Raw genomic sequence first — 12,014 nt, 5'->3', positions numbered from 1 at the left:
CTTAAACAGCGTGCACAGTTCTCACTATTGGTGGCTTGTGGCACAGACCCCGTCCAAAATCTATTCACAGCAACACATTCTTCTGACAGCTCTTCTTTCCATGCCTCCCTCCTAGGCGTCTGTCTATGACAATTTCATTGCAGGTCCCTGGCATATCTAAGCAAAAAAGGTGAGTGCTATAATTATCATCAGCTTTCAAGGGAAGAACTGGCCTTTATCAGACCTTTGATATAATTGCACTTAGATAGCAGTTAACAAGCCTGAACTTTGAAACATCTAATGGAACAGCTGCCAAAATTCCATATCTGATCACTTTCATGGAAATTATTTATCCATCACATAATGTTGTTTATGTGCACTTGCATACCTAAGGAAGATGATGATGATGCAAAATTGGTGTGACGTGGGATTCAGTCCCTTACAACTATAATATGTAATGAGATGGGGTTGCATCCCAACCCTATCCACAAATATTCACAGCATTGTTTGGTTTGCTACTGTCATTAATGTCATACTAATATTGCATTCCTCAAAATGTTGTCAAAGACAAAGTCGTGGATAGAGGGTAGTTACCTGAGCAGTTCCAGGATAAATTGAAGAGATGCATCAGCTTTACAATGTAATAACAATAATGTGGTATTTTGTACCACCAGGTTCATACATGCCTTTGCAAATGCAGCTATAGAATCACGACACCACACACACACACACACACACACACACACACACCACACACACACACACCACACACCCACACACACCACACACACACACACACACACACACACACACACACCACACACACCACACACACACACACACACACCACACACACCACACAGCATAGTCCAAGACAGCAGGCAAAGCATGAAGCTTTAACACACCGCTTGCGATCAACCGGTCATTAGGTTGCAAGCAACTACAAGAACAGCATATTGGTCGGAAGTGGGTCGGGAATTCGCGGGGTGGAGCCACCGCGCAAAACACAACACAAATAAGAAGACAGCTAAGTTTGATAATTGAGCTCTTGATATGTATCCAATGCCGAGCTGCTGCTTTTATTCGTTAAGCTTTTACAGTAATTTTATAGCGTAGTTCTCGTTCTTTAGAATAGCGAGGCGTTTTCAAGAGGCGAATATCACGGCAATGGAGGCTTCCGATCAGCTTAATCTATAACTGAAACTTGACATTTATGCCATTTAGTTTTTTTGGTGGAATGTCAAAACCACGGAAGGGGCCTATTTCTCGCGAACATCCGAACAATCCCAATCTAGCCCAATATGGCGTACGGCACTGGCTGCTTTCTGCTTGAGTCCTGACGCATCAGTGGATCAAGCAGTTTTGAGATGGACCTGTGCGTTGTAGCCGGTGCATCGCCTGCGCCATGCATTGGTTTCACGTATTTATCCGCTCTGGCTGCTGAGTGTGACATGCATCCTTGATACTACCCTAAAACGGACAGATACATGGGATGCGCACGAAAGCGCGGGACCTTCCGTATGCGTCGACCCACACTTTTGCCAATGCGATCGATGATTTTCTCCCCTTGTCAGGATCGGTTAATCTCGTGTCGCTGCAACGGCGGGTCTTCAAACCCGTTTTCCGCCCGTGATCTTCAGCTTTTTGCAATAGGAAAAGCTTATGTTTTCCGTATTTGTTGAACAGGAAAGAAGAATCGTGAAAATGTTGCACAAATACATAAAACAAACTCGCTGTTGAAACAGCCTGCACGTAAATGCGTAACAATGTCTACCCTGCAACTTTTTAATATTTTTTTGGCTGAAAGATAACATGAATCTGCGATCAGTGGTTCCAATTTTTGCATGGTTCAAATTGCACCTACTTGACCTACGACCTCGCTCGTAATGCGAGCGCCAGGTCGATCCCGGCAATAATCTCCAACATTTGTGGTTGGAAACGGGACACTCCCAACGCCACGACCTTGATGGAGGCTCCGACCGCCGAAGAGCCATTGGTGAGGATACTAGGCCTCAGAGTGACGTCACTAGAGAGGGGTATAAAGGCCCAGTCAGCCGCACTCTAGTCATTCTCATCTGCCGACGCAGCCAAACAGCATCATCATGAAAGTGGTGGGTCTGCCGGGTGGTATGTTTAAGTGGCGTCCATTGCCATCAGTAACGATCACTTGCCAACTGAAATGTTACGGTAGAGTAATATTGAGATGTGATCTGATTTTAGTAAAAATCGAGCGTTTTATCTTTCTGTTTTGGTTGACACCGGGGTGCGTCTGTGCGGGTAGTAATGCTGACTACAGTTGTTACGCTACAGCTGTTGTGTTGCGTGTTGCTGGAACATGCTACGCTTTGCTGGCAGATCGCCGTCCTGTGCGCCAGCCTGGCCTGTGCCAGCGCCGGCCTCATCGCCCCGGCCACCACCCTGTGCGGGCCCCCAGCCACGACTCGGCCGTCATCCAGAGCCACCGCTTCGGCGGCAACTTCGCCTACCGCACCGACGAAGCGCACGCCTTCGCCTCCATCAGCCCCGTCATCTCGACGGTGCGCCGCCCGGTCGGCGTCTCCTACAGCCAGGGCGCGCCCATCGTCAGGTCCACCACCGTCGAGCACGCCGCTCCCGTGGCCGTGGCCGCGCCCGTCGCCACGTACGCCGCCGCCGCGCCGGCCATCACCACCTACGCCGCCGCCCCAGCCGTGGTCGGCTACGCCGGCCTGGCCCACGGCTGCGGAGCTGGCTTCGGCCTGGCCCACGGCTGCGGAGCTGGCCTCGGCCTGGCCCACGGCTACGCTGCTGGCTATGGCTTCGGTCTGCCGCTGAACATCGCGAAGGTGCAGGATGTCGCTGTTGAGACGGCGGAATAAGCCGACAGCTCGTCACGAGCTGGTGTTGTCGGGAATGGGGTCATTTTCAGGGAAAGGATGGCGCGCAAACGGGCCTCGATTTCGTCTGATGCATGCTGAAGAAGCCCTATGGATTTCTTGCTGTCCGCAGAGAGGATCACCTGTGAGGTTATGCACCAACATCTTCATGCATAATTCAAGGATGTTTCATTCTTCACAAATATATGTCTTTATGCAATGGTGGTATTTTAGCAATGCCTTCGCTACGGCATGGTTACAACAAAAGTTGTAAGCTAGGTGAATGTAAAGGGGGTGTTCCAAATTTGTATGTGGTTTTGAACTGAAATAGCCATCTGGTAGATCATTCTGTGCAGTTTCCAGCCTTGTCTTTTTCTAAGACCTCAGCCCATCTACCCTCTGATTCACACGGCCGCGAAGGTGAAGAGAAAATTTCGGGGAGGGGATTTTAAGATCACCTTGACATTCATGACGTCATAATAACGTCATTCAAATTCTGCCACTTCATGAGCCATGCAGTGAACAAGGCCAAGAAAGACACAATTGACGAGTCGTTCAGATCTAGCGTTTGTAAGCAATTTTTTCAGATATAAGGACCTTAATTGGCCCTCGATTAATGACATGCAAGGTACGATGACATCATCAAACAATGACACATCGAGGAACATGCTTACTTAACAGGGAAATTACCTTAACTAGAGGAATGTTTTCTGCTTACAAGTACACCAATACCTATACGCAAGCTTACTTCATTGCATTTCATGCTTGCTTCAGTATCTTCAAATGTGAAACATTCCCTTTCGGCAGAAACATCTAAAGATTGACCGTGTTTAGCTACGCGAAAGCTTGTTGTGTGTCATTGAGGTTTTCCAACGCATTTAGCTGTTGACGCTATATGGCGTCGGCTGCCTCTCACCCTGGCAGGAAAGGCGGGCAACGCGGGGAGCCAGACCCCGGGCCTCTGGTTTCCCAGACTCAGCAAAAGACTTCCGTGACGGCGAACCAAGCTTGGGTGCTGCGAAAAGTATAAAAGCTGTAAACTCAAATAACAAAAAGCTGTTTATGCGAAAGCATTCTTCAGAGAGTCATTGCATATGTCATAAACGTTTTTGTGAGCATCAAACTGGTTCCAATATACAAAAACCAAGATACCCTCGCGGCTTCAAAGTTTGTTATGCGTTCGTACCTTGGCACATACCGACCTCTGCCGAAGGTGAATAATACTGTTTCGCACTTTGGAGTGCATGTTTTCTCTGTGTATATGCATGCATGTGTATATGTATACTTCCTTGGCCACATGCACATGCGACAGATCAGTTTCCAAACCAATCGAGTCACAGATGTATGTGCAACAATCACTTCAGATCGGAAAGCACAGTGCGAATGCACCAAAGCCGCGCTGTAATCGTTATGGACAGAGGTGTAGCTTCACAATACAAGCTGCGAGGTGAGCAGTGAAAAATGACGCAACCTGCCCCCAAAAGTCTGCTAACACACGGGTTTCTTCATGGATTTAGACCAAACAAAGTTGGGGAGTTGGAGCCCTTCTCCCCCCGAGCTGAATAAGAAACTATACCCCTGATTATGAAAGCACATGAGTGCGATATTTAACTCTATTAGTAACAAAAGTAGTAGTACTAGTGTTGGAATCAATAGCGGACCTAACTCCTTCTGACAATGACTTAGAAAATGCCACAAACGTACCAGGTTATTTATATATATATATATATATATATATATTTGTTTATATATGCTGTTTTCAAAGGTAATTGTGTCTATAGCGTGCAACCAGTGGATGCTTCATCGGAGTGTACTAAAAATAGCTCATTTCAATTTCTTCGCAGAACATTATTTGCCCTGAAAACTGCAAAGCTATACATCGTGGTCTAGGCCTAGGGGCGTAGCAATCTTGCCGCCAGTTGTCAGGAGACGCAAGGCCGATTTGCCGGGCTACCCGCGAAATTTCCTGTGGAATAGCCGGTAAGTGGTTAAAGAGCGGTCTTCGTGAGTGAAATTATCCACTTCAATGTGCCCGGAGAACGTGCCCGTATTGTTCAGAGGTAAGTTTCATGTATTGACTGAGTATTGAGCCGATGCTTGCAAACTGCTCACGGTGTGCACACTGTATAAACAGTTAAGGCATTTGTACAGAAACATGGGGTGTTGGTTTTTAAAAGGAAGCATGCCACCTTCTTGTATTTTCACTTGTTGTTGGATCAGGTGTGGTCAATTTGATTGGCAATTCCGGATGCCTAGAAATCTGTCTGGATAGCTCATTTGAAGTAGCATCTCCTGCGGGAGAAAATCTCGTGCACTCCCTGCCCGTTCACCACTATGATAGAGAAAAACATCTAATTTTCCTTGCTCCCTCCTACGTGTGGATTTTGTAGTGTTGGTAACACACAAGTGTTCTCTTAAATATTCACAATTCTTAACATCATCCATATCTGGTATTATGTTTTCATATAACAAATTGTTGCATCATCTTCAGAAAAGCAGTCGAGCCCAGATGAAGGAGAGAGGACAGGATCAAACTGCCTGAGGACCAAGGAGAGAGGGAGCTTTACATAGTATTCGGGGTTATTAGACAGGTTTTTTGCATTCCGGAATATGGTGAAGATAAATAACGAGAGCTCGACATAGAACCGCCCCTCTCTTAGCTGGGCATTGAAAGCCTGTCATGATGTCACTCACAAACCGATGCATGTCACCATCCTTATGGAAAATCGTCTTTATCCCCCGTGTCAATACTCATTCCTTGTGGTACCAGTGCTGCCTCATATGAACCAAACGCATAACTACAAGCAACACGGCAGCGGCTCTCGTCGTCGTGTGGCTAAACAAACCACTGAGCCGAATGGCTCAAGACCTGGCATGCATGGCGCTCATTAAAGGGAATGTTACACATTCGTATGGCATTTTGAACTGAAGTAGCCATCTTCAATACATTTTGATGCAGTTCACCGATATGCCCTTTTGAAGACCCAAAACGCTTTGGTTCCTAAGTTACGCCCGCGAAGTACGAAGAGGCTTATTTACAGCCAACCTCAAAATCGCCTTCTGATTAATTGCGCCTTAGGAACGTCATTAGATCCTCGTGATATTACAGGCTGTTTTTTATTTATCGTCAAAACAGCATGGCCGCTGATGCATTCGAAGAGGCGATGACGCTGCACAAGTGGTACAGTCGGCGGAAGATGATTGGCTGCTAGTAAGATTCTACTGCTGAATGCGTGTCGCGAACACAAGCGTGAGCAATTTCGGGTTGTGCGACACTCGTCGTACACGGGTCATTTTTTCCTCATTTCTAGGCCACAGGTCAATGTTATAAAAAAAGAACGCCACTGTATGCAAAAAGTACGACGCCCAAACAAATGTGCACTCCCCGAAGTTATAAAAAAGAAAACGCGACGGCAAATCCGTCTTTTTCTCCTGCTGGCGTTTGTTTTTTGCTTGTTCTACTAACGTATCTCTTACAAACAGCTCAGTTGACGCCTTGTGTACCGGAGCACAGAACCTTGCACAGGTTTATGGGTTAGCAAGGCAATATGAAATTAGGGAAACATTACAGTAATATTAGAGATATATTTCACTTAATATTTCACACATATGTTACCACAAATTTAAATCTTGAACAAACGATTGTGCTTTACAAGAAGAAGCTCTTGAGCCGCGTTACTATAAAACCCCGTTGGGACTTTGTTTCGAAGGGAGGTCACGGTGAAGTCTGGTGCCGTGGCTGAAGATCTGTGCGGAAATTGTGACAAAACCTGTAATTTGATAGTCCCGCGAGCTGTGCAAATGTGAGATCACACTTATTTGACAAGAGTGTGAATCGGCGGCTCGAAATGCGTGCGATTACTGATGGTGTGTGCCAGTGGCTTGCATTGGTATTGATGTAATAGGGAGTGTGCGTGCAAGGTTTCTTCTTCTGAAAGAAAACATTGTTTTGGTATTCTTCAGTCCACTGACTCCCAATAAAATGTGATATATTAATGCCTGATATATTGATACCTATTGATATTGATGCCTGCCTCTACCTTGATGTTTGTGTTGGAAATGACAAAGGCAAGCTGAGAGAAACACTAGTAATTCTATTGCAGGGGTGTACAAAGGCAATTACTGGTACTGGTACTTCATTGTGATCCTGCCAACATTGTGAGCACACTGTAATTTGTAATTTATTTTTTTTGAGCACTGAGTAATTTATCCATTGCTTTCATTATATCAGCAATTCATTTTAGCAGTAGGGGCTGGTGTTTGCAGCCCATTAATGGACATGCTCAGTATTGGCTCATATGATATGGCTCAGCAAAATTATCTTTTCCTAAATAATTCTGAAAATACAGCTTTATTGCTGCTGATACACATTGTACTGTCTTTTTAAATATTGTATGCAGGCGAGCATTGCTCCTGAGTAACCAATGTCATAGTCACTGCAACTTGCGTGGGATGGTGGGTGCTGAGAAAGATGGAAAAGTATTGCTGTTGGTCTCTTTGACAGAGCTTAATAATATATTCATTATGAGCCTGGTGTGCACTGGCAGCTTCATCACTTCCTAACATTTTGCCCATCAAACCGTAACTACATGCATTTGTCATGCCTCCAGCCTTGTGCAAGGTCAGCATGTTTGCAGTGTCATTTCACCACATATACAATTTTCCTGTCATTTTCAGTAAAGCAGCCTGATGGCTGCGGCACGTTGCATGACCATGGAAGTGAAAGATGTGTTTGCATCTCTCCCACCTGCGTTTTCTGGATTCCCGAACCTGTCTGAGCAAGTGATGCCACTTCTTGGTTGTCTGCTTTGCTGAAAGCGATTTGTATATTGTAGCATACGTTTTTGGCCAGTCATATGTCAGATGGGAAGTCAATACAAGAGTGCATGCTTGACCTACCTTTTCATGCTGGATTTATTGTGAAAGCGGTATGGATTGCAGTAAAACAACATATTGGTGATCATTATGTCATGCCACAGAACAGCACTGAGATAGTGCCAAAATGAAGCTATTGACCAGTGTCATTCCACAATGTACCACATTGGTTGAGTACTCTTTGTTCAGCCTGTGAGATATCAGCTTACAATTTATGAATGACTGGTAACAATATATTCAAAAATTCCAGAGGACTGTCTACGGCAAGAATGTTGTTGCACCACAATAGTTATATCAGCGTTAACTATTAATCGCATGAACAATCCTAGGCAAAACACAAAAAAATATTGGTGGCCCAACCTTACCATCTTTTCCATAGCAATAGCAATGCTTTGACAACCAATGCACGGCAACGTTAGATTTATTAGTCTTCGCATGACACCACATTTCCAGCTACAAACAATAAAGGCAATATTACAAATGTATTAATTTTGGCACGTCACCCCATTTCCAGTTACAAACAATCGGGACAGTGACTATTGTACACATCACATGATATCAATGTCAGGACTACAGCACTGCGCGCAACGATGGGTTGACGATAAAGTATTGACAAAATCATCAACAGCAAAGAAGCAACAGCAGCAGCACAGCATGTCGTGCTGTGATATTAATAATCTGCCATAAGAGCTGGCAATCGCTACGTTGCACATGTCAAACAGTCCACGAAAGCTTTTCTTATGGCCAGCGCCAAGACAAAAAATCAACAAATAACCCACCCACCAGTCCATACCCCGACACAGCCCCCGCGACAAGGATGGCCAGTTGGCGTCAGCTTTCGTGTGTTTCGAGGTATTCTTTAGGTCTGGCTGCCAAATGATGCCATGTTTTGCTGTCATCACAAACCCACTTCATGACGCAATCAAACAATGACGTAATGGGGCTCATTTTTATAAACTGAAACTTTGCTACTTAGCGTCGTTTTGAGCTTTGAAAGCTTATGAATAGTTACAAGAAAACATTTCCCATCATATCTGATGCCTGACTCAATATCTTCAAATGTGGAACATTCCCTGTAAGGCTCCGTGACGCCCATTAAGGCTCCGTAACTCCCAGCGGGAACAATTTTGCAAACTATACTACAGAGCTTTATATGTACGAAACCATTCAAATATGAATTTGGAGCCTTGATGTACACCCATCTTGCTCTTTCTGCCAAATATAAGATAACCTGCGAAACGTTTCAGGCCACGTCTATGGAGGCCCTGAAAACCGAAATCCCAGACAAAAATGGCAAAAGAGGTCACCTTGATGGGCTTTGCGCTTGGGCTCAAGGTGAATACAACTGATGATGCTTGCTTTCTATGGTTGTTATGGTTTGCTGACCGGTAAATGACTGTACTGTATATAAGCACTATATCCTTAACACAGGGATACTCTAAGCTGCATAGCAATCAAAATATGAGTTAAATATTGGTATGCAACAGTCAGACCATTCCATTTAAAATGTAAAGTCAACATCTCAAACTTTGCCATTGAATATGCATAAACAAGCCTAAATAGATGACTTTTCTGCATCTTAAAAGGCAAGCAACAATACTGGCATGTTCATTTAAAATTATTCCACTTTTGAAGAAGGGAGATTGTTTTGTGGAGCATACCAATTATTGCCCTTGGCACAGGTTAACCATGCCAATCAGCATAAATTGTTCAAAGTGATTTGAAGTGCTTTGATTTGTGTGTTGCCAACTTTGTCTGATGTCAACAAGCCTACACAAATAAACTGAAAAATGCGAGTTGAAACCAGCCAAAAATCAGCTTTATCATGTTTTTATGACAAGTGCTGCTGTCAACAGCGAGGTGAGTTAAGATGATGTTCAACATATGGGCTAATTTAAATAAGATTAAGTTGGTTAAGTGCATGGCAAGGGGCAATAGGAATTGAGCAAGAATCAGTAGCTTACAACTGATGCTGTGATACAAATAGGTTAGACACGTTGAGATGAAACAAGACCTCTTTAGGTTAGGCATAGTTGGGCTCTTTGCATGAAAATAAGCACTGGTATTTTGTGAGAAACAGTGACAAAATGTTTGTTTTCCCTGACCGCATCTTAACAGAAGCCAGAGGTATGTCTACTGTGTTTGAATTAGTGATGGGCTGATGCGTAAGAGTCCAATGTTGTTTTTTTTTTAGTGTTTTATGCCTGCTGAGTTTTCTGTTGTTATTTTGTTATTGAATTTATTTGCTTTATTTTGTGTCAGAAGTGTTGTGGAAAGGAAGTGCAAAGTGCAGCATCAAATTATTGGTGTTAATAATTTTTATGCTCATTACACTGTCATGAAATTACGATGCTTTATTGCATTCTGTTTCACTTTAATGGCCTGGGATGTTAAAAACGAAACAGTTTTGTCAGGTTTCTGATATTACACCCATGCCAATTTGAAATAGATATCTTTGTTTGCTGAAGTATCAGTCACGAAATCATAAGTTCCATCTTTTGTAAAGTGTTTTTTTCACTCTCGCACAGTCCTTTCGCGACGGAATTTTTCATTCCCACCCCAGTTCAAAAACGATTCTAGCTCCCTGGAGATAATCGCGCCCAGCCGGGGGAAATGTAACTTCCCCTGGAGGCTCCAACTTCCAGACGTCAAAAAAACAAAGATGCCGCTGTGAAGGTCTCGTCAAACTGTGAATAATGCCTACCACATTTCTTACCTTGGGTCAAATGTGCGGTAACCAGAGGTCACGAAAGGTAAAAACGGTCGTTTTGATAAATGAAGGTAAAACATCTATTGACTCGTCAAGACGGAAACGAGGGCACAGAATTAAGTTTTCAGTCTGTGAAGAGCTTATTCCAATCATTTCTGTTCCCCCACAAGGTGCAGGTCAGGTCAGGCCACCGTTAAAAACTGGTCTGACGGCAGCCCACAATAATTATTTTTCTTTCACAATGCGCACACGACGAAGTCTGTTTTATTAGGTGCAGCTGTGGGAAAAAGTATCCCAGGCATATAAATATGATTTAGGCTGACTTAGAGGTCAGCTGGATTCAGCTTAATTCATTCATGCACCATCGAAATGAAACAAATGAATGCTAACCGTGTCTATGTGACCTACAATGTTTTGCTAGGTAACCAGTATAATGCTTTCCGTGGTCAGAAAAGGTGTATTAGATATTGAAAGGTGTTCAAGATCGCATAGCTTTTGCATACATCATGCATTGCCAATTCAACATTTGGCAAGGTATGTGTAACAAAGAACAGAACAGATGATGCATGAAATTATGAGTTACCAGTTTTACAAATACGATAGAGGCGGTTAAATGCTTTGCACTCGTTCATCTAATCTCTTCTCTACCAACAATAAGGGTGGTTGACCTTGGCTGACCTCATATGACATTAAGTAACCTCGATGAGCTTGCTGTTCTCACATGACCTACTGTGACCTCGTTATGTATTAAAGTGATGGCACATCATGTTTTCAGTGGTGTGTTCTAATTCTGAGCCCAAAATTATTTGACAAAACTGTCTGAGCTCAGCACGTGTTTTGCAGAAGGTACTCAAAGAGGTAAGTCATGACCTGGGCCAGAGTTATGTGCTCTGTGATTACACAATGGTTGTGCATTTGAGTTGATAGTCTTTTCCTCATATACAAACGACAAAACTACACCAAAATACGTACAAATTTGCATTATTTACGAGAATAGCACTATTTGACCTGACCTGAAATCCCTGAACGCACCAGTTTCGAAACATCCGAAATTATCAACCTGCAGGTACTATCTCGGTCTATTACTATAGCAAGTTTGAGCAATGGCAAATAACCCACAAAAAGTTGTGCGTGGTCAATTTCTTTCTAAAGGCTCGCCTCCTTTATCTGATTGAGGTCACTAACCTTGCCGGGTCGAAGCTTCAAATTTGCAGAAATGATGCCACCTGAATAGATTACTAGTTACTGAGAATGGCACGCTGTTGCGCACGTTCATTTTTTAGCTGTGCTTGAAACGCCGTAGGAAGTCACTCCCCGACCGGCCGTGGGTTAAACCTCGGAAAACTGCTAAGCTGGGTATGACTTGGTATCCGGGGATCATTTCATCCAAATCATCATTTTGCTAACCTAGATGATTGGTTTAATTGGCTTTTGTACTTTGGAAAAATGTAGCGACTTAGATATCTGCATACCTTATAACAAGACGAGCGTATGGATAACGAGTAGATATTTCCACGCATCCCTTTTAACCTGATAATCTACACTGCTACTCGATTATTACAAAATGAGGCAAGCGTACAGCATCCATGTAATAA

General features: G+C 43.8%; 1 protein-coding gene across 1 annotated transcript in view; it reads left to right on the top strand.

Annotated features, from left to right (window-relative positions):
• Window positions 1-3,829, top strand: part of LOC119101662 (pupal cuticle protein G1A-like) — a 5,886-nt gene extending 2,057 nt beyond the window's left edge. The window contains exons 2-4 of the mRNA XM_037225077.1: window positions 2,045-2,090; window positions 2,335-2,685; window positions 3,759-3,829. Of these exons, the coding sequence (XP_037080972.1) occupies window positions 2,045-2,090; window positions 2,335-2,685; window positions 3,759-3,829 (468 nt within the window). The remainder of the gene's footprint in view (window positions 1-2,044; window positions 2,091-2,334; window positions 2,686-3,758) is intronic.
• Window positions 3,830-12,014: the final 8,185 nt, after the last annotated feature.

The sequence above is a fragment of the Pollicipes pollicipes genome, unplaced genomic scaffold, assembly GCF_011947565.3.
Source record: "Pollicipes pollicipes isolate AB1234 unplaced genomic scaffold, Ppol_2.1 Scaffold_4881;HRSCAF=5763_pilon_pilon_pilon, whole genome shotgun sequence".
In the NCBI taxonomy this organism is placed as follows: Eukaryota; Metazoa; Arthropoda; class Thecostraca; order Pollicipedomorpha; family Pollicipedidae; genus Pollicipes; species Pollicipes pollicipes.
The sequence above is the reverse complement of the archived record's forward strand: the minus strand, read 5'-3'. Positions and strand labels throughout refer to the sequence as shown.